At 39.2% G+C, this 23616-nt stretch overlaps 1 protein-coding gene across 3 annotated transcripts in view; it reads left to right on the top strand.

The window, feature by feature from the left end:
- The window catches only part of RABGAP1 (RAB GTPase activating protein 1), a 70992-nt gene that overhangs the window by 41675 nt on the left and 5701 nt on the right, over positions 1-23616 (top strand). For all 3 annotated transcript variants that reach the window (XM_054174391.1, XM_054174389.1, XM_054174390.1), the window contains 8 exons: positions 12221-12334; positions 12695-12769; positions 15383-15508; positions 16039-16182; positions 17077-17118; positions 17446-17574; positions 21763-21855; positions 22768-22878. In XM_054174391.1, the coding sequence (XP_054030366.1) occupies positions 12221-12334; positions 12695-12769; positions 15383-15508; positions 16039-16182; positions 17077-17118; positions 17446-17574; positions 21763-21855; positions 22768-22878 (834 nt within the window). The remainder of the gene's footprint in view (positions 1-12220; positions 12335-12694; positions 12770-15382; positions 15509-16038; positions 16183-17076; positions 17119-17445; positions 17575-21762; positions 21856-22767; positions 22879-23616) is intronic.

Below are 23616 nucleotides of genomic sequence, written 5' to 3' on the forward strand. Positions count from 1 at the left end.
TAGAAACTGGTTGGGGGTCTAAGTCATGACATAAGAGATTTAACTCAAGATGAAGCAGTTGCTACTTCAGCTATAAGCCTTAGAATTGTCCTTAAGTGTAGTGGTTGTTACAGATGCAGATGCATGCTTGCAGCTGTTGTTGCTTTGCAGCTAAGGTTCAGTTATAACATTCCGAACAGCCCAGCTTTTGTTCAGTTGCCTTACTGATCTCAAAGTCTTCATCAGCTCAGATGATTTCTGTGAGAGGGGAAAATCAGATTCTGGAAGTCTCCAAGAGATGAGGACAGAGAGGAGTTGCAGCCAACTGATGCTTTCAAGTTTCATCTAGTGTTTGTACAGACACTTTAAATGTTGCCTCAGTAGTTTAGTTTTAGTGTCAAATATTTCTATTTTTGTCTGTGTTAATTTATTGTTGTTTTTTTGTTTGTTTTTTAATTTAAATTACTTTTTTCTCTAAGTTAACTTAATGTTGATCTGATTTGTATGTGATTAGATGTTTTAAATATTCATAACATTTGAATTTGCCTTCAGTGAGCTTGCATGGGGGTGAATCTTTTTCACTGTGCCAACTGTGGAAGAAGTAATTTGGAAATATATAACCTTGTTTGCTCAGCAGTCCATTTAACATCCTTTGTCACGGAGTTAACATGAGGCACAGCAGTCCTTTTCATCACAGTCTGTGCTAGGAATTGTTAGGCAGCAAACTTTCCAGTTGGATCACTTTCATCATTGTACATATGAAACTAATCCTTTCTTGGCTATATTTGTATCTGTGTGTGTGTGCGCCTCGTGCTTTACAGATTGGTATCAAGAGCATTTCACAGATAAATGCCACACTGAGGAGAACACAAATCAAATTACATCTTCATAAAAATTGTGTTGTGATATGATTTAATGAACTCATTTTGAAGTTCCATCTCAGACTATAGTTTTTTTTATTAGTGTTATCTGCTTCACTTTCAAATTAAGTTGCGGGATGCAACTCAGTGGCAATTTTTAGTGCCATGGGAAGTATTCCTACACACACAGCTTCTCAGAAGGTGATAATTTGCTTCATCTAGAACTTGTGATTTTTATTTTTGAAAGTTTACCAGAAGTGTAGGTTGTGGTTTTATTGTAATTTTCCAAGTGGATTGGGAGCAAAATCTGTGAAATACTAGTTTTTATCATTTCCAATCAAGGTGATAGTATTTTTTTAACTTAACAGGTATCTTTTGTGTAAAGCAAATTTTTTACTGTTATCTACTGTTAGGTTGTTTGTGTGGGTTTTTTTTTTTTTTCACATTAAATGTTACTAATTTCTACAGTCTTTATTAGCTGTTAGGAGCTTTGTACTTGTTTTTAAGCTTCTTATCACTCAGAAATTTGTTTTTTCTAGTTGGAATTCTGACATGGCTCAGTGTCAGAGTGCCAAGGGGCAATCTGGAATGTTTGTCACAAATCTTTGACAAAAAGAAAGTGGAACAAAGTGCCGAGGCAGAGAGACTTGCAAGAGTAGCACAGAGTTGCACAAAGACTCTTCTTCCAGCAGACTGCAGTGAGAATTCCGAAATTTCAGTGTCATGCTGTAGCTCTGCGGCATTGCTCCTTTTCTGCTCTTATATCGGTTTGACCTGTAACAAGTCCTAAATCTCAGCAGTTTGTCTGTTCTTAAAAAGACACTTCAAAGACCTATACATGATGTGAGGTGGGAACATTCAAGATGCAAATTTAATAAGCAGATTTCTCAATATTACTGTGTCATTGCCAAGTGCTGTGCTGCTAACAGGTGTACTGAACCTTCATGAGTCAGGAAGTCTGAAACACTTCAGTCTGATCTTACTCCACATCAGGGTTTGAAGTCGACAGAACTAATTCAGGTTGGTGCTTTAAAAAAACTTACTTCCTAGGAACTACTATCTGTGCATAGGAGTCTATCCTTGGACATTACAAATAAAAGGCTCATTTGTTTTAATGACTTGCTTCATCTGTCATAGGTAATTTTGATAAGGTGGACGATTTGGAGGGCTTTTTTTGTTTGAATGCATTTTTGGTTTGGGGTACTAGAAGCACCTGCAAAACCAGGTGCTGACCTGTGTGACCTGGCCCTTATTTTGTTATTTAGTTGAGAAACCTTTTTCTTCCCTTCTATGACTTTGCAGATTCCATAACACATCCTTTCTGTGGGGTCATTCAAGATAAAATTAGATTTTACTTTGGTATCAATACTATCTGAAGCTGGCACAGCACATTTGTAACTGATGCTCTGCCGAGAACCCAGAGGCCTCTGGTTTTTGCACTTATTTTAAGTAGGGGAAGAGTAGCTCTGTTCCCTTATGCAACTTAAAGGAATGGATACTTGGCAAATGCTGGGGTGTGCCTCTTGAGCCTTCCAGGAGCGGAGGGCTGCAGTATAACAACAGAGAAATACCCAAATTGAATCCTTTTGCTCTCCTGGTGAAACTGTGCTTCCTCCATGCTGTGTCATCCTCCCTGCCTGTCTGTTTTCTGATCTTCTCTTTCCTGTTGCTGAAGTTCAGAGCTCTAGAGAGCATGGTTAGCATAGGGCACGTTTTTATCTTTCATATTCTTTATACTGTGAATACTGTTGTTTATGTGTGGCTGTGGTCTCAGATCAATATATTTGATCTGTAAATCACTTTGGGACCCCCTCAGACTTCATAATTTTGTGGGCTTGAAATATATTAGGCTGAGGTCAGGTTAGACCTTGGGATAAGCTGCTGCAGGTCAGGCTGCTGGGCCATCAGGTTTTACAGTCTGTCTCCATCCAACAGCCTCTCCTTTGGTATGGGGAAGAAGTGCTCTCCTGACTTCTGGAGGCTGTTGTTTTAAAGCTGCTCAATTATTTCCCTTATGGCCTGTGTTTTGCAGAGGTACCACTGCAGAGATTTTCTGCAGAAGAGCAGAGGCAGGAAACTCAATAATAAAATTCCATATGTAGAATGTTTACGAAGGAGGTTAGCTCTTCAGGATTAAAATTTTGTGTGTGTAAAAGCAGGTGGAGTTGTGTTTAGAGAGAGAAACTGGAAGTTGTGGCCAGTGGAAAGAAACAAAGGAAACCTGCTGGTGGTAGGATGTGAATTACAGTTCTGTCAAAACAATGGAGTATTTCATTTGGTCATATTCTTTACTATACATTTTTTTTGAAGATGGAGTTTAACTTTTTGCATTTGCTTTCCTGCACTCTGAAGGCAGCTTCTCTGAGCCTTGGGACTCCTGCTCCCACAGCAAGCAGATTCCCTTCTGCTCTGGCATGGCAATCCAGCCTTTCCATTTCAGTTCAGGTAAAGTAGGTTGGTACCAGTCTGTGTCACAGTTGTCCATCTGAGGCATTCCAGCAACAGGGAACTAATTTGATTTGAAATTGTCTAGTCAGCATTTCAGGATTTTTTTTTGTGCTACATTTTCTAGACAGGTGAAATGTTTTGCTTATGCAGGCAGGTTTGCTGATGGTTCTCTACTCTATTAACTTCCGTCACCTTTCCCTTTTTATTCCCACTTCAGAGTTTAAAGCAAGCCAGTCTGTCTGCTCTACATGCATTTAGTGGTGGTTGCAAATGGAAGTGTTTGTGGATTTCAGCCATATCATATTTTTATCTACTGAGCTTTGGCAGTTAATTAAAATGTTGTTATGTTCCTAGATCCTGATCTGGGTTTTTTGTTTACAGCCTCTGGTGTACTTCAGCAATCTGTCCAGTCAAAACTGATTTCTCTAGATAGTGGATTTGTGGTTACTTAAATTGAGAAACAGGAATTGTTAAAGTCATCTTTGTTTTGTCCAGAAGATGTTGAGGGGGAGTGTTGTCATGGAGCTGATCAAAGATGCAGGCTCTGCTCGGGGGAGAGACCAGGAGGCCAAGTCACTCTGGGACTGTGTCCTGTATGCAGGTTGATAACCAGTAGTTTTATTTGCTGAGAAGTTTTGAGAAGTGCTGAGTGGGTGCACATTGCTTTAGGTTATATTTAGAGTCTGGGTTTAGACAGACAAACATATTTTGAAGTCAGCAATCGGTGCTTGTGCGGAGGAGTCCTCACCTGGGCAGTGCCTTGGCATGAGACAGCGCCTGAGATACAGCCTGAGGGTACTCTCGGGTGGTTAGGGAGAGGAAAGGGAGTTGGAACTTTTTGTTCTGACTTCTTTCTTTTTATGAATTTCTAAGATGAGGATAGCAATTTTATAATTCAAAGCTTTGGCTTCTCTCTGATGGTCATTCTTTAATTAAAAAGTTAAATAAATTCAAGTAACTCCTTGTAAAGATGATCTCGAATCTTGCTGCGCATATGTGAGTCATTCCTAAATGTTCCAGGGATCATGTGACACAAGCAATCAAATGCTTAATAAACCAAGGCATTACTTTTATGGTAAGTTGAAAAAAGATCTTCTGGGATTTCAACTGTAAATGAATCCTTGAAAATCAATAATTAGATTCGTAAAGGATGACATTTTAATATGCTGGCAGGAATGTAGAGGGATTTGTCAGGGGAAGCAAAAACAGACTTTGCACTAAAGTGGCTTAGGTATATTTATAGTGCTAGTGATTTTGTGTGTGTGTGTGTGAAATCTTTGGACTATTTTAATATAACGTAAGGCTTTGAGCTTTAGCTAACTCAAGTTGCTTGTTTTATGAAGTTACATTAGTACCACACTGTGAAGTATTTTTAAATATTAGCATTATCAAGTATTGAAAGTATTTCATAAAAGCATTTTTTTAAAACATTTTCTGTAGATGCTGTCGAAGGAGTTGATGTTTAGTGTACAAAGAAATAAAACCTTGAGGGCTGTAAGGTACCTGTATGTTTCTGATGACCTCAGTTTTCGAGGGATTAGGTATTTCTTGACGTTAAATTGTTGTCATTAAAACCTACTAAAAATAATGGTGCAGTTAATCCTTTCAGATAACAGGAAGCAGCATTACCTCCAGCCACGTTTTTGAGCTGTCTGAAAGGAATTGCAATTGCAAATAATGTCTTCACAGACAAATGTCTTTAGAAATGCTGTACAACACAGTGTTTTGCAAGTTCCTATGCTGATAAATTCTCTCCATATGTAACCTTTGAAATCTAGTTTCTATTGTAATTCTAGCATGTAAACACTAGATTCAATTTTGTATTCCACTAATGAATGCAACGGGATGGAAACGAGTTTGCAGTTGCTAATGATGAGCTTTTTTACTGTTCTTAATGCTCGTGGGTATGTCTTTTCTTCAGGGATTTCAAAATTGTATTAGTACCTTTTATAATTGTTTTTTTTCCCCACATGCTGTTTACAATTAAACTGCAAGCATGGGAGGCTGTGCGTGCATGTGCTTTTAGGTTGCTTTGCTGATGGAAACAGTGGAGTGATCTTTAAAGGATGCTCACTTTTCCTTGTGTCCCACCTGTCTCCTTGCTCCTTCACAGTAACTGGGGCAGCAGAAGCCACTGCTGAGATTATTTCAGTGTGTTCTGTGGAGATTGGACGCTTGTCAGAGGGTCATTATAAGGAGCTATGTTTGGGAGACAGTCTGGCTCCTTACACAAGTTGTGTTACAACTGGTAGTTTTCTCCTGAGTGTCAGTGAAAAGGCCAAGAATAGATAAAATCACAGGTAAGAATGTGTATGTGTGTGTTTGCAAGAACTTTGTGCACCTTTCAATGCTGGAAATTGTTAAAAGATGAGAAAGAGGTGTGAATGTGAAACCTCTGCATTGAAGAACTATGAAAAAAAAAATCCACCAAAGCAGATTAGAAAAGCAAACAGGTGAATTAGAGTCAATCCGACCCTTAAGACTCTCTAATGCTGCAGTTAATGCTGACACAGTGGGGAGTCTCAGGGTGTCAGTCTGAGCTCTCCCTGTTCTTCTTATCTGCCTGGGTTTGCTCTGGTTTGTACTTTAAAAGGGAAGGGAGAGATGGTGAAGATTGGCGTTTTGATATGCAGGGCAGCTGAGGATGTTACTGTTGTGGCTCCAGAATTACCTATTTTGTGCCAACTCAGAACTGTTGTTAAAATACAGGGGACAGGGGTACTTCTACCCCATCATTTTAATAGGCATTTCTGTAGCTGATTTTTTCAACTAAGACTAATAAGAAGAAAAACTACAGTTGAGCCAAAAAATGACAAATGTTACTGATTTAAAATAATAGTTGCATATTTTTAAATATTAAATGGAACTAGAGAAGTCAGAAGCATGTAAATATCTGATTCTAAATCTTTGCATAATGATTTCCAAGGGGTAATTTTGCTATGAGCTCTTAAAACTCCAAAAGAAATGTTGTATTATTCCCTTTGAGATGGTCTGTACCCCAGTTGTGTCATACATCTCTCAGCTTGTTTCCTTTTTACTGTAGATGTACATATGTGTATATATATATGTGTACTGTGTGACTGTACAGCTATTCCCTGTTAAATTGTTTGTTTTAAAATACATATATGTATTTTATATATACATGTGTGTGTGTATATGTGTTTTTAAATGGGCAGTTTTAACAGAGCAGTACCTGCACAGTCACACAGCGTTTAGGGCTTTGTACAGTATGTAATTTTAAGAATGTTAGTGTGGTTCTTAGAGAATTTTATAAACACTTTTCTGACTCTTGTTATCAGCACTTCCCATCCTAAGAGAAACTGCACATTTTTCAGTGATTGTTCCACAGGTTACATTTTGTCTGCCATTTGTTCTGGATTGTTTTTATCTTGATACTACTAAAATTTCAAGGGCTGTTGACGCATTTCACATAGCCTAGAATTGCCTGTTCCCCAAATATATGGATCATGCATCAACAGTACTAAGTAGCCTTACTGTTTTGCCTAAAAGCCTAGCTAATTTATTTAATATTCTCTCTTTAAAGAGAGGTCTCTGGAAGGGGTAGCATATTTTAGGATGCTCCTTCTCTTTAAAGGGAAGCTCAAGAATTGAATAGCAGTACTTGTTGATCAGTGATATTATTGTAGCCAAAGGATGCATGGGTGGTTTAATAGGAAGTTTTTGCTTCAAGTTTCATGATGAAATGTAGTGTTCTACAGAGCTGTGTGAAGAGTGTAGTTTTTTATTCTGAAATGCACTTGTACACTTTATTTGAAAGGTCTGAATGGATCGTAAATACATTTAAGAAATAAATGATACATCACATGTTTTCATGTCTTGTCTTGGATGACTTTTGTGTAACTGTGCTGATGAAGGTGTGTTCATCTGGCAGTGGGTGGGTTTTTTTCCTCTTATCTTGATTGCTCTAAATAGTCAGGCTTGTATGTCATTGCCAAGAGCAGGAAAACCTTGCAGCACGTGTTTTGTGTTTATGTTCTATCCATACATGATGTAGGGCACTGTGGGCAAACTCCTCGCTATAATTTTCCTGTGGGAAACTTGAGCCCTAAAAGGAAACGAACACAGCAAAAGGGCTAGATATCACAAGGGATTCACTTTTATTTTTAGAATTGCACTATATTGCCATATTTGGACTGAAAGTATGCTGTATCAATGCACTATTGTACCAACTGCAGCTGTCTGCCCATTTAAGATTTGTCTAAATTATTCATCTTTTTCCACAAATATGATTGATTTGTGAATCTTCTCAGTAAATGCTAACTGCACCTAACAAGTGTCTGTGGGCAGCATTTCTTGTGAGAAGTTACAAGTGCATGGCTTTGGAAGTGAGTGTCACAGGAACAGGTGTAATTCTTACTGAAACCTCGTCAAAGTGGTTTGGTTGAAGACAAATGCAGGAAATGAACTCCGTCTAAGTGGTGTGTATTAAGTCACCCTCTCGTAATTCAGGAATGCCATCAACCTGCAAAATAGAGCTGGTGACACAATATCCTACTAACAGCGAAAATAGTTCTCAAAAGGCCTTTTAATAATTTTGGATGCCCTTAAAATGTACAGATCTGCTCCAAATAATTGACTCCCATTGTGGAATATTACTTTGATTGCTGCTTATGAAAGCAGCAGAGACTTTTGGCTTTTCCTGCTTGTTGCGGTTGCTGAAAGCTGTCAGCTGGTTTGGTGTTCTCTTGACTGGTTTGGTTATGCCTTGCAACAACATGCCCCGTACTCATGTGACCCTGGGCAAAGCAGCTAAAATTCCACTTATCGATTGAGTCTCTAGACTGTTCTCACAGTAATCTTTGATCATGTGACAAAGTCCTTCCGACTTAGTGGGACTTTCCTAAGAAATAATTGCAATGTGAAACTCAATCCTATTGTTGCAAGAGTGAGAATCAAGCAGAGTTTGGGTTTTGTGGTGGGTAACTCCTCCCCAGTGAGGAAACTTCCAAATTTTTAATCATTTTGGGGGTGGGGGCAGGGCAAAATCTAAACTTTAGAGTTGACTATTTTTCCATTTTTATGTCTAGGAAAAGACCTCATGTTTTAAGCCCCCATTAGATTTTTGCCTGTACCTGGTGCAACAGGACTTGATCTCTGGGTAGCAAGTCATTTCCAGCAGGCAACTTCCTCTGCCTCTCTGGACACTCCTTATTTCAGACTTTTTCCATCACAGATCTTATTCCTTCACAATTTGCTGCTGCTTGTTCTTCATCCTCTTGGGTTTATGTAAGGGATTAGGAAGAATAAACCTGAGCTATTGAGGTGATCAACGTCATGAAGAAGACCTCCAGCTCTTCCATGTCTTTTAATTGCTGCTTAGGCTACTGAAAAAGCATCTAAAGTAGCACAGTCTCAGTCTGAGCTTGTAACTGCACAATAGGGTTTGCAGGTCCTGAGACAGAAAATGCAAGGAAAATGTCTTCTAAGTGTGTCCAGTTTAGGAGATGGGAACCGGTATGCTCTTATATACAGGCTGGCACAATAGATGAGCTTTTATCTGCTGGACTGAGTCCTGGTTTGCATCATTACTCATGTAGTTATCTTTAAATCAGTTAGAGAGGAAAGTTTCAGTGAAACTCCCCTAATATTTTCAAGTGCCTAAAAGAGGGGGAGGTTCTTCATCTGAGCATCTACATTTTTCTGCTTTTCCTTCTGAGCAGCACACTGCTGTGAGAATTCTAATCTTCACTACACTTGCCTCAGTTCTCATGGCTGTTTTCTATTCTGTTTTCTTTACTACTTTCTTTTTCTTCCTGTCATTCTTAGCTTTCTATTTTTCAATCCCAGTTTGCGAAGGGTGTGGGTTCAGAAGGGTTTCCTTCAGTTCCCAGTCCCCTGAAAGCATGAGAAATTGCCCATTGAGCCAATTCTCACAGCAAGGTATAAAAATAGGAGTAAAGAAAAGGTTACACAATGCTTGGATTGCAGCAGTTTGTACTAATGGGGAGATTTCAAAGCCATGGCTTGAAAAAACATTTTTGAAACCTTATCATTTCCGTTAATTTTTCTCTCCCCAAGCCATGTTTCAGCTGCAGGAACCAGTGGCACAGATTACTTACAGAATTGTCCTGAAGCATAGGAGTCAAGTGCTGAACAAGTCACGCAAAGCCAGGGAGAGACCATTAATGGGTTCTCTTCAGCCATAATGAGTGATTTGTTTGAGAAGTCTATCCTAAGAGTTTCCAACCAGATGCTTTGGTCTTTGCTGTTAGATAAGGGGATTAAAAGGCAAGTGGATTTAAGTCTGTGTTGCCATTGCAGCAGAGCACAGGTACCACTCAGGAAACCCACTTGTTTGGTACCACAGATTGCTGTTAGCAGTGGACAGTACCTGTGCTCCTGCAGAGCAGGGAACTTGTCTGCAATTCAGTCCTGCAAACACTCAAGAAACTGGAAGTTAGCACTGAGACTGTATTTAAGTACTTCAAAGTCTTCAGACTTGTTTCTGAGCGTTGTCTTTCTCTTCTTGCAAAACTAGCTGGAGCTAACAGCCAGCAATAATCATACTTGCCTTTGTTGACTTTAAAGGCTTGTAGTTATATGAAATCTGTTTAGCATTGGATATTGTTTGTTTCTGATTTCCCTATAATGAGACAGACCTCTCTGGAATGTTAATTATTATCAAATTGAAATGCTGAACAGCACTTTTGATATAATTTCCAAAACAATCCAGTAACTTGATTCTAATAGCAGTGTAATGCTTTCCTAATGAAATGGCTGTATTAAGCCACAGAGAGGAGCATTAACCTTGGATTAAAATCAGAAGAGAAAATTAAGCACACTGTGGTAATTTTGTTGCTCTTATTTGCAAAATCATTTTGTGGAGGAAAAGATAGCTACAAGCTGTATTTAACGATCTTCATACTGATTACATCATGTACTCCTTTCAAATCTTTTACTTCTCGCCTTTTTTTCCTGTTTGTCTAACAGAAAGGTGGGTTATTTGGATCACTTCTGTTTTCTTCCACAGAGCATCTTGTATCTTTGAAGTGTTAACCTGGACACTGTTACATGCCCATCTGACATGTGAAGAAGACGGGCTTTTTCATGTGTGTGCTCCATCATTGCTAGGCAAGCCACCTAAAAGGGAACCTTTGCTACTTTTGCTATCAGTGGTTGCTTAATGATTCTTTTGGCATCTTTTCAGATGATGTGCTGCTAAGGGACATGATTCAGCCCCACACTTGGTAGAGTAGATAATGGTTGGTCTCAATGATCCTGAAGGTTTTTTCCAACCAAAGTTGTTCTACGATTCCCACTACCAAAGAGCTGTTGCTCTCATGAGCTGCCCAGGAAAGTAACCTTTTAAATAGTGAAAAGAGGGACCAATTGTAGGCAAAAGGAAATACTTACAGACCAGCAAAGGGCTTTTGTTTCTGTTTTATTTTGGCAGTTTGGGAGGTAGCAATGGTTAGCTAGGTAACAGCTAGATCCTGTCTGCCTCAAAAGGTACAAGGCATCATGGTGAAGCACATCCACAATAAATCTGAAATCTGATTTTGTGGCATTGTTCAGTGTCCATTTTTAAAATAGGTACTTCTTACTGCAGCTGTTTTCTGTATGATATACAATGTATATGGGCTGTTTCCTAAATAAGCAAACAATTTTTTACAGTATTTTTTCTGTTCTCAAAGAATACTTTTCCTTGCAGTTACTCTGAGCTCTGACTTAAATGACTACCCTAGAAATTCTCAGACTAAAGTGAATGACACAGGTCAGCACATCTTGCTCAGTCACATGTCTAATATCAACAGGGACCTTGGTGTGGGAATGGCACCTGCTTATTTTCTCATTCAGACTGTGAGTTTGTTGTAGAGAGCAAATCAGGTTCGGCTGGACATTGTTCACAAATGCTTATGGTTTCTTCTGCTGGGCCTGACACAAACCTCTTACTTCAATATTTTGAAAACTTTTTCTTCTAGAAACTTCTTCAAGGTAGGACCAGGATTTCTTCTAAGTCTTCTTCAGCAATGCTGACAATTCCTACTAGGGTGGGCTATTTGAGGCCAGCATTGCAAACTAATTTCATGGAGATATTTGGTGTTGAAATCCCTCAGTTAAAAGCTAGGAGGAAAAGGTCCTAAGTTTCCCTTTTGCTGTTTAATGTTTTTAATTGTTAAGCTTTGCCAAAATCCTTTCATCTCTACCAGGAGTTTTCACTGCTCTTTGTGTATGACTTGCCCTTGATGCAGATTTCCTTGGTGTTTCTTCCAAGTGGTCTCTTCAGCCCATTGTTCACATTTACTGGTTTTCTTAATTGTCTGCTATTTGTTATTGTTCAGCTTTCCAAATGTCTAAGGCATCTGAAACTGATTGCATCAGAGCAATGGAGTGAACAAAGTTCCATCACCCTCACGCTGAATTGCCCAGCTCATACAGGCAACTGTCCCCCATAATATAATGTTTTACTGCATGATACTGCCTTTTCATGGGCTTGTACTCAGTTTTTTAATTTTCTATTGTAAGAATTCTATGGAGGGGATGAAGAGTTTCTCCAGCTGAACCTAAGGGACAGAAGTTTGGACATCATTGTACAGCTGTTCACAATGGACTGCTGTTCTCCACTGTTGAGAGATAAAAGAAATGCAACTGGGCAGTATTCACGTAGTTCAGAAGTCTCTAAGGGAAGGCTGCTATCTGCATTGCTATGTCCTGGAACACTTCTGTGCATGTGCTTTTTCTGCCACTCACTGACCATTCCCAGATGTACTTAGGTAACCAAATCCTTCAAGATTGTGATCTGGAGCTGCCAGCCTGCAGGCAGCCTGTTCTGGTTGAGTAGACTGTGTTTTGTTAAATTTAGAACAGCATGCAGAGCACAATGCCAATCTCCTAACTTTCAGTCCTAGCATATTGAATTTATATTCTTTTGATGTGCTTTAATTTACATATTTATTATTTTTTTCTAATAGGAGTCTCCACAGGACAGTGCTATTACCCGAGACATCAATCGGACCTTCCCTGCTCACGATTATTTTAAAGATACTGGAGGAGATGGCCAGGACTCCCTGTACAAAATATGCAAGGTATTCTTTACATCCTTGACTGGTTTTGGTAACTTAGAAGGAAGAAATTAGCAAAAATGGGCAGCTTGTTGTTGTTTTCAGTTACCTCACAAGAATGTTTCAAGTTTCCAGCACTTTCTCCTGTGTTGCTAGTGTTTTCCTCTCTTCCTTAATAGGCTGCAGTGGTCTTAATGCATCTCTGTAACCAGACACTGCCATCCTGTATTGCAGTTGGGTTTTCACACAGGTTATCCTCTCATTAGAATGGCAACTGATGCACCCTGTGAAGATTTTATGGAGCTGTGTTCATAGCAGTGTTTTGTTTTCTTTGTGTTTGTAGCTCGAGACCAATGTACTACAAAGTCTTGATTCTTTTTTTAGGCCTACTCGGTCTATGATGAAGAGATTGGTTACTGCCAAGGCCAGTCGTTTCTTGCTGCTGTGCTGCTTTTACATGTAAGTGGCAGGGTTTGTCCTTCCCTGGTTCTAAGCTTAAGAATAAATAGTGCTCGGTTTGCCTGGAACAAATGTTGGTAACTCCTGAATTAGTAGGGTTGCAGGCACTATATCCATTTATATGTTGGACAATTAATAATGTGATTTTGTACAGAGAAGAGTACATTGTTTAAAACTTACAGTGTTGTTTGAAGGAGTCTTATCTACAGTGTCCATTTCATAGAATCAGAGAATGGTTTAGGTTGGAAGGGACCTCAGAGATCTTCTGCTTCAACCCCCCTGCCATGGTCAGGGACACCTCTCAACCAGACTTGGTTTCCTAAGGCCTCATTCAGTCTGGCCTTAAACACCCCCAGAGAGGGCCATCCGCAACCACTCTGGGCAACCTATTCCAGAGTCTCACCATCTTTGTACTGAAGAACTTCTTTCTAAGATTCAGTCTAAACCTACTTCAGCTTAAAACCATCCTCCCTCGTTGTGTCACTAGACATCCTTATGAAAAGTCCCTCTCTAGACTTCTTGTAGGCTAGCTTCAGGTTTTGTCAGGCAGCTCTAATGTTTCCCCTTTTGCTGTTCCAGGACCCCTTCCATTCAAAACTCTGCAGTCTTGTACTCATTATCTCCTAGTAAGCATGGAATTTGTGTGTAAGACAGCACTATGAATGTTTCTATTAGAGAGTTTTGAGGTCAGACTTAAGCTTTTTAGATGATGTTTCAATTGCATCAGTTGGAAATATGGATGTTAATCACCATGTGTCTTATACTCACAAAAGTGTATTTCTGACATTGATGGAATGTCAGTTTATTAGGTGTCAGTGCTTTGAAAAATACACTGCTCAGGTGGGCTGCTGTATATAGGGCTTTGTGCTTCTTGGATTGAGAGGGTAGGTAGTGATGGGTAATTTTTTTTTTTTTTTTAAATAAGATTCTGAATTGTGCTTTTTAAAACTTAATTGTTGGTAGAAGTGATCTCATCAGAGTAATATCCTTCAGTGGCTTGTGTTCAGAACTAGAGAGATTTATAGTTACTGTATATCAGAAGCAAAAGTTTTAGACTGACTCATGCTTGAGAAATACAAGAGGATTAGAAATTTGTGCAAATTATTTATAGACTGTTCTTTTTTTTTTTAAAGTGATGTCTGCTTTTTATCAGTGTTTTTATTGCAAGCATGAGTAGCTGAAACTGAACAGAGTTCCTAAGCCCAGTAGTGTTCTGAGATTTCCTTTTCCCGGCTGCTTTCAAGTGACTATTGCTGCCATAGACAACTAAGTCTGAAGACCTCTCTGCAGATTTCAGTGGAAGAGGAAGTTTGATCTTCAGTGGAGGATTTTGCATAATGTTGTAAAGTCATTGGGGGACACAGAAGAGATTGTCGACTCCATCCTTTTGAAAGAAAAGCCAAATCATTAATAATAACAAGCTTTTAGTTCATTGTAAGCTAAAATATTTACTGGATGTGCAATTAATTCTTGATTACTGCACTGAACCAGAGCAAGAAGGGTGATGCATTCTGATAGCATAACTCAGCACATTTCCTGAAACAGATGTGTTTTCTTTTAGCTTTTTCACTGTCCTGCGTCCATTTTTTTCATATGCTCATTGTGTCACAGACGTACGGTGGAGAATGAACCACATCAGTCTAGGGTTCTTTCTGCAGCAGCAGCTGTTCCTTATGGAAGGAAGATATGGATTTTAAAAGGCTACATTTTAAATAAGTTGGTTTGGGGTTTGTTTTGTTTTGTTTTTTAATTGGATTCCCTTTGAAGTCAGCCTTTGGAGTGTGGCTGCTAGGGAAAAAGAAATATTAAAAAGAAATATTGTAGAAAAGGAAATGAAGTTCCTGCAAGCTCTTCACTACCAGTTTGGAATGTCTCAGCAAAGTTTTCAGTTTTAACAAGCTCCATCTGCAGATTAATAATAGAATACTTGAGATGGATGTTCTGTCCTTTACAGGAACAAGTGATTGACCCGAAGTCAGACTTCACTACAGAAGTATGAAAACTGAATTTTGATGTCAGGGAAAAATGTCTAGACACTGATGAGTTTTTTGAGTGTTTCTTCAGTTTTTGGTAGGAGAGGGGTAGTGAACTTTGCCAAAACAATGCTGAGTCGTGCTATGTGGAGCTTTTTGTAGCAGTTACTGGTCTCTATGTGCCATCTAGTAAATAAAGTTTAATAATGTTATTTTAAAAGGCAAATATATTGTTAAGAATAAGGGGAAGATTCTATTTAACATCCCCTAGTAATACTGCTTCTGTCTTAGTTATATAGGTGACAAAGGGTTGGACTGTTCAAAGTCTCTATGTTTCTGATTCTGATTTGGAATAAAGACACCAAGAGATTGCTTTGGTCTTGCTCTATGAAAGATGTATTTGTAGTCAAGTGATTGAGAGGTGGTTTATTTCACAGAATAAGAATGAAATTCCATTTGCAACACTGCCCCTCACTTCGTGTGCTAATACTCTTGTTTACTTGTAAACTGGATAGAGTAGACTAAAAAGTAATAACTGTTCAGCCTGTCTGTAAGAGGGAGGAGAAGGGAGGTAAGGGCATATGGAACTGATATGAAAGATGTAAGTGCTCTGTGATAAATACACTTTCATCTCTCACAGATGCCTGAGGAGCAAGCTTTCAGTGTTCTGGTCAAAATCATGTTTGATTATGGACTCAGGGAACTTTTCAAACAAAACTTTGAAGATTTGCACTGCAAGTTCTATCAGCTGGAACGCCTCATGCAGGTAGGTGTTCAGATGTGCATGAAGTGAATGGATCAGAGCTTGCAGCTCAAAACCAGCATTTTGTCTTACCTGTGAATAGCATTTGTGACCTCTTAGTAACAATGGAGAATAGAGACTATCCATATTGAAGGTATTGTAAAAATAGAGAATACTGACTTCAAGACCAGGCTGATGGTGCCGGCAGCATGCAGCAAGTTTGAAGGCAGATGCATCTAGCACAGCACTGGTTGCTGAGCTAACTGTGGGTACAATGCAGAGTGGCTTTCAGTGTCAGCACATCCACTGGTGTGGGTGTCCTGCTAACGTAAGAGCTCAGTTCGGACTCCTGGTGATTTAGTATCCTTCTGAGCATCCCCACTATGACAAGCCTTTGGCATTCGTAGAAGGACCTTTAACAGGTCAGGCAGCAATTTTGTCAGGGTGGACACAGAAGCCTGCCTTGCTGCACCAACCATCATTCCACCCTGCTAGTTCCTGAGGCATTGGATGTATAAATTAACTATGAGTATTGATGTGTTGTTCTTCATTAGGAATACATTCCTGATCTGTATAACCACTTTCTGGACATCAGCCTCGAAGCGCACATGTATGCTTCCCAGTGGTTCCTTACCCTCTTCACAGCAAAATTCCCTCTCTACATGGTCTTCCACATTATTGACTTACTCTTATGTGAGGTATGTGTTGTTACTGGAGACTTCTACTGCTAGCAACTTTTGACGGTGTCTCAGTGTCTTGATTCATGTCCTTGTTACTATCTGTTCTTTCAGAGATAGGCATGTGGTAATTATTTTTGTTTAGAAGGGTTGTGTTTCTGTAATGAAATGCTAATGCAATAGAAAGCAACAGATGGTATCAAGAAAATGAGTTGTATTTGTTTAGAAACACATTTTAAATTCATAAATAGTAAATGTGTCCATAATGAAGTTTAAGGTTTTTGTTTGTTTGTTTTGAATTAATAGTGAAAGAATAATTTACTGGGAAAAAGAAAAACAGAATCTCAAAATAAGTTGAGCAATGTGTCTTGATTATCAGAGGTACCCCTTAAGAAGGTGCATGATACTACTGACTGAAAGACCAGTATAAGTAAACAATAATTGGACGATATAAGTAAAACACTTTAAGCAAGTACTAGCAAAATAGGTGATGTGGGACTCTGTCTTAGAGTGAGTCGCTTCCATTTTCATTACATGAATTATCCCAGTTTATGAATAACAAACTTAATACATTGATGTGTGTATTGCTGCCCTTGAATCGAGGAGCTGCTGTATTAAATTATCTTGAGCTGACTAACTAGTCATTGTAAAAAAAAAAGTACACAACAGTGCCTTCATTTCAGAGTGTGAGGCTGCTGAGGGCAACCTGTGCTGAAGCATTGTTCTGCTGTCTGTAACAGTTAAGCACTGAAGAGACTTTCCTAATTTGATTTAATATGTAGTCTTAGTTCCACTTGTCTCCTTGCTCTCCTTTTCACATAAGCTGGACAAATATCAAACCCTACCTAATAACTAAGTATCTAGGCTTGTTTATACTAAGAAATTAATGTATTTTGTCATTATTTTTCTTTCCAGGGAATAAGTGTTATCTTTAATGTTGCACTGGGGTTATTAAAAGTGAGTATACAACATTGCATCGTGTTTTATGCATCATCATGCAGCATATAAAAAATGAAAAATGTTTTATTTTTGTGGAAAGCTAGCAACTTTGTATGTGCCATGTGCTGTTGTCTGGAATGGCCTGTATGACACAGAGTGGGATGGTGGGGAAATAGAAGGTTGCAGAAGTGGAAACAAATACTATTTGCAGATGGTTAAAAAGTAGTTGCGTTCTTGGAGCTTTACAAAACTGCTGTTGCTTTATTGCTTCTGGGAACAATAAAGTTCTTTACTAATGTACAAAATCTGCTTTGTAGTTACTGTTTTTTCTTTCCTTGTCTCTAGACTACCAAGGATGATTTGTTACTGACTGACTTTGAAGGGGCTTTAAAATTCTTCCGTGTGCAGCTGCCCAAGAGGTACCGATCAGAGGAAAACGCAAAAAAGCTGATGGAATTAGCATGTAACATGAAGGTAAGGATGTGGTGATAATAACTGCAAACATGTCGTTAAGGGGTAGAATTTCTATCTCCATATCTAACTTTGCAACTTACTTGTCCAAATGCAAATGCATTGCAGATGCTTTGCAGTGAAACACAATAAAGCTTGAAGATTCTCAGTGATATGGGCCCATCTGGAGAACTCAGAAATGCAGTGGCTTTCTGAAAGCAATAGTCAGTGCTGCTAAAAATCAGAGTACTTGGGGGAAAAAAAGTCTTAAATGACTAATGTCTGTAATGAGTTTTTTGTAGTGCCATGTCTGCAGTTCTTCGATGGAATCTTTCTCTAGTAGTAGCTGCAAACAGGGCAGTATCTTTCATCAGGAGGTGGTGAGAAGGTTTCATTTAAAACAGAGTAAATTATGCAGAGGCAATGTAATATTTCAGACAGAAAATGGCTGGTTTAAATTGTGGTGCATGTGATGTTTATGTATTGCAGTAGGGAGCTCATTAAAAATGCATTGATAGATTTACAGATTTCTAGGGACGTGAGGGAATATGATTTGGCATTTAAAAATTCTTACAAGTCAAACTACAGAAATGACCTTGAGGTTTATGTATTCTCATGTGAGGTTTTGTTGTTTTATGGTGGGGAATGGATGCTGCTTTTTAAAAGGCATTTTAAGTTCATTTCCTACTCAGGACTGTTTCACTTGCACTCTAGGTAGCTGGTGATAACAGGTTGATCTCTTATGATCTTTGTAGTCTAAAGAGGGTCTTCTTTATATGAAATTAAACAAAGCACTGGCTGACTTGTCTGTTGTCTAGAACTGCCACAGCTAGCTGAAGTATTTTAAGAATGCAAAAGAGCAGAGTTTTTCCTGAGTAGCCCATAGGGAAGGTTTGCAGTGTTGGCTTCCTTGACTTTTCATATGAGCCCTAGGAACAAGTGCTAAGAGCTCTGGTTGGAAGCAGAGCTCTGACATACTGTATGGTGTTTGCTGTGCAGATGTTTCTGAACGTGAATCTCTTGTAAGTACCTGCTGCTCTCTGTGAGGGTCTGGAGGCTAGCAGGTTCATCTGGACTGTCTTTTAATGAGATTGTCACAGCTGTTTGCCTTCTCCCACAAATCATTGATTAACTGTTCATGCACCCTGTGTTTAGGAAATACTGATAATTCAGACTTACATAGTGTGTCACAGTACAATGTCATCTCTGGTCTTTATAGGAGCCTTCTTTTGAACAGAGCAGAAACTTAAAAACTAGTGTCTGGTGCCTAATGTAGCCTGAAGAGATGCTGTCCTGTAAATTCATTAATCTCAGTAATTCCTGTTTTCTTAATATAATTTATTGCAAGAGCTCTGTGAGCTCTCCTGTATGTTTGAACTCCTGAGGTAAAGAATGGAGGGTTGTCTTCATTTGATACTGATTTTTTTTTTTGTAAGATTTCAGTTGTCCCCTATGACAAATTCCTTAAATATAACTATGAAATGAAGGCTCAAGTCTTTGACACTGAGACCAGTTATGTATAGCAAATATTGCATTGCTTCAGAGCAGAAAGTAAATTGCTCTTCTAATCAGTAAATATTGTAACTAAAGCTTTACGTGGGCACTTCAGAATAAGCCCTTAAGGTGAAATTTCTAGAAGTTAGAGTTAGGAAGTTATTGATTTCTCTCTACAGATGGAATAGATGGAACCTTGATAATTAATTTAGTGCGTTTTAAGGAAGCTTGGGACCATTTCTTTGCAGTTTGATGTGGATTAATTTTTAGTGACATGCAGTGGTGTCGTTCAAAGTATCCTTTTTGCCTAAAATTCCCTAGAGGTATTCATTGTAGCATCATGCACAAGGACACTCCAGTGTACGTCCAGCTTCCCCAATGTGTTAATGTTCAATGCCACTGGTATAGTGGCAGTACCCACAACAACATTCTGCCGAGAGTTCAAGCATATCTTATATGAAACTACTGTAGAAATCATGGAATAATCGTGAATAAAGGAAGCTGTTTTAGCTTCCCGATTGTTCAACATTAGCCACAGATTAAGACCACATGTAACGAGTGCATTTGCCTTTCATGTTCCCAAATAGCAATGTTTCTCACTGCCCAAATCCCTGTATTCTCAGTGCTGTGTGAAGCAGTTAAAGCAAGCAGGCTTTTCTGAGCAGTACATGGCAAAGCTGTCTACTGCCTTCTTGAGTGATGTGTGTTTTCAGGGGCATTAAACAGGAGGTTATGGGGAAAGTGCAGTCTGCACAACTGTGCTCTGCACAGATGCTGAACACTTCTGTATCACATCCATGAGTGTTACCCCTGATGGGACTACTGCAAGTAAGTGCTTTCTTAACCTAAAATAGAAGTCCTTTGCTGTCAGTAGAAATCTCCAGCTCTGTATGTGGAAGTGTTTTTGAGCAGAAAAGGGCCCGATGTCAAAATAAATCATTTATAGGAAGGGCGATGTAGCTCGGATAAAGCATTGTGATTACAGCAGCATTCTGCTGGAAAGGAGGTCAGTAAATGATCATCTCGAGACAACACTAAATTTTTAAATTCACTCCTCAGTGTTGCCATGAAATGTTAACAGTCTTGCTGCCTCTTGTGCCCCTGAAAAACTGTGGTGGGTCTTAGGTGTTCCTTTCCGTTTTCTGTCACCATGCAAATCCAAAGGCCTTGTTGACATCCCCAGGGCAGGGGTCCCACTAGGGCTCTGGTGACAATAGCAGATCGTATTAGGATCACCTCATTATTGGTATCTAAAGGTAGAGTTGGTTTAATGCTCTTGGAAAAATGAAAATACAAGGGTGTGCCTGCCTTTCTTCCCTCTCACACAGCTGGATGCCTCACTTCTCACTTTACATAGCCTGAGATTTGGTGTGTGAAACTGAATAGTTTGGGCACTGTTTGAGCAAAGGCAGAGCAGTGAAATAATCTGCTCCAGTTACTGGCTTCATGGTCAGTAGAGGGTTAACACTCTGGGTGTTTGTCTGGAGTGCTGAGTAAGAATAACTTGTGCAGTTTTGATGTGGCTGGACTGCTTCCAGATAGATGGGCTGGCATCTCCAAAAAAAATGTCAGCTAAGTAGTGAAGTGTTTCTGTGGAGCACTCACTAGAGGGAGCCTAGCTACCAGTTTTCTCCAGTTTATTTCAAGTAACATTATTCAAACCAGAGAAGAGAAACTAAACATCTTTTCCATTCTGCCTGTCATTAATGCATGTGAAATTTGTTTACATGTTTTTCAGGCAAGGTTTGTAAAAAGCCATAGCTTTTTAATTTATTTGGATAACTGAACTAAAAAGAAAGATTCAGCAGCAACTTTTAATACTAGAGATTTAATTTAGATGCATCCTGACTTGCATGAGAAACCCTCACGGTGCTCTTGGCGCAGTCTGTGGTGTTAAACCATTATAGCATGTGGCACAGCTGACAGGTGACACTGGGAAAGATGCTGGTCAGGATCTGTTACAGGTTGTTTTGTGATTGCTCTAGCTATAGGACTTGAATGCTGTGCACAAAATATTGAATTCAACAGTACCTTTCTCTCCCTTCTCACAGAAGGGGAAACTGAGACCCTGAGAGAGTCACTTTCCTAGTGTAGTGTGTCAGAGCCGAGGACAGAATTCCAGCCTTCAAATTCCAGAGCAGCAGAGGACAGCATACGTGCCTCTGAGTCGTTGCTGCTCACTGAGACACCTAAGCAGCCCTGGGACTGGACTGTTTTCTGCTGAGCTTGAGTGACACTAGCAGAAATGTCAGCTGAGCCTGCACTTGCCCTTTCAGCTCATGCAGGCTCATGTAAAGTAAACCAAATACTTCTGCGTGATGATAAATGTTACAGCTGAAAAAGCAGCTGAAGAAATCTCAGCATCATGTTAGTTCAAAAATTAATCACATCTTGTGGGTTTCCAGGCAAAGGCCTCTGCAGCATTTGGAGCATGAAGTAGCTGTGCAGCACCAAGGAGAACTCGGGTGGCATAATCCTGAGGATGCCTGTCCAAAACTTTTCCATGTTCCACAAAAGGATAAGAGGAAGGGTTGCATCTGTCATTATACTGAGTGGAACAGATGTTTAAATCCTCTCTAAGGGTTCAATACTTAAAACTGAGAGAAGATGCTAGCTGTGTTTGGTGGAAGGCAGGAGTTGCCTAAAGCTTGTACCTTTTGTGAATTGTGTTCTTTTATTGGTGTTCTGGGCAGGAACTAATGGGCTGCTTTAATTTAGATTAGCCAGAAGAAGCTGAAGAAATATGAAAAGGAATATCATACCATGAGAGAACAGCAAGCTCAACAGGAGGATCCTATAGAAAGATATGAGGTAACACTTACCTATTCCAGTCTAATTTAGTGCAGGAAGTGCTTACTTTGACTACTTTGAGGTGATTTTGTTTTGTGACCACTTTGGATACATCAAGGGAGGCCGCTACATGAACACTAAGTGAATCTCTCTATATTGGCAATGTTACTCAGGGTGGGGTTGTAGGGAGCTTGGCTTCACAGTGAAAAAAGGAATAGTATGAATTTATATTTGGGCTTATAGAGCCATTTCACTAGAGCCTGCTTATAGCACTTGTGTAATGTGCTGATTGCCACAAACACAAAGAAAGTGCCTAATTGATTTTAACCCTTCAAGTGATGTATTTTACAATAAATATATAATTTAATAAATATTTTCTTTATCAAGTAAATATCAAAATGAATTTTATATGCACAGTTATGTATGTGTATATGTTACACAATAATACACACATACCTACCTTTATATATTTTAAGTTGAAGAATTTTATGTAAACTTTCTTTAATATCTGTATGCTGGGAGTTGTAAAAGGAGGGAGAAAATAGAGTGGTTTTCCTAGGACCCTCCTCTATCACTCATCTCCAGCACACCGTTCTATTTTGAGCCAAAAAAGTTATAACTTGTAGTAACTCCTGGCAAGGTATTGATGGCAGAATGCTACCCCTGTTATTGCAGGCTTAAAAACCTTTTTGTAGCTCAACAGGTAATAGCTGAGCAGAGCTGTTTATTTGTGGTTTCTTCTTGAGTCTGATATCTTACTTATTTTATATTTACAATATGGTAAGCTAGTTTTGTCCTCATTTCACACAGGTAGCATTGTCTTTACATACCGAAGCCATAGAGTAAGCAGTTGTGTTTTGACACAGTAAGCATTGTGTTTTATAGACAAACACCTGGGAAGATCTTTTTCATGATTTCTTTTGTCTCCCACAGCGTGAGAACCGGCGCCTGCAAGAAGCAAACATGAGGCTTGAGCAAGAAAATGATGATCTTGCACATGAACTGGTGACCAGCAAGATTGCCCTGCGAAAAGATTTAGATAATGTAAGACATGTCTTTATGTTGTCTAGTGGAAACGAGGTACCAGGGCTAATTCCTCATTCCTCTCCAACTGGAGAAGAGATACATAGAGTATTTTTTATACTGAAGTGAGGTAGGATTCTTTCTTCCATGCCCCTATTGCAGACTGATGATGTATAGGCCTGTGCCATTGGTCTGTGGGAACGGGGACTGCTGACTGAAATACTGATTACTCTGAAAAGCATTCAGAGTAAATTGAGGGAGTGGAGAGGTTCTGAGTAGTTGCTTTTTTCTCTATTTATACTGAAAGTCTAGCAGGAGCTAAGGTTTTGAATTGTTGCAGAGATGATAACATGGATGCTGTACTCTGTTGTTTTCCTTCGACTAATATTCATATGAATAAGATTTCGTAGCAGACAGGCTTTTGTCAAGTGCCTAATAAAGTTGAAAGCCTGACTGTGGCTCTCAGTGGAGTCAGTTTCTCAGCTACCTTAGGCACTTCTGAAAATGTTATTGTGGTTTCCTTATGGCTTGTTGAAATCTGCCTATGTGAACTCATCCTCTCAGGTTGTTTCCCATATCAGTAGAGCTCTCTCAGGAGGAAACCTTTGGGTTGTCTTTGCGTTATAGGATTATTTCTTCTAAGCTTGCTGTCCCATTCCCTTCTTTACATGCTCATGCTTGGGAGATTTTGTTAGGATAAGCTTTTTATTCCAGGACATGCAGAGACAGAAAGATACTGGCATTTGCAGTGCACACAGG

The sequence above is a fragment of the Dryobates pubescens genome, chromosome 29 (assembly GCF_014839835.1).
Source record: "Dryobates pubescens isolate bDryPub1 chromosome 29, bDryPub1.pri, whole genome shotgun sequence".
NCBI classification, from domain to species: domain Eukaryota; kingdom Metazoa; phylum Chordata; class Aves; order Piciformes; family Picidae; genus Dryobates; species Dryobates pubescens.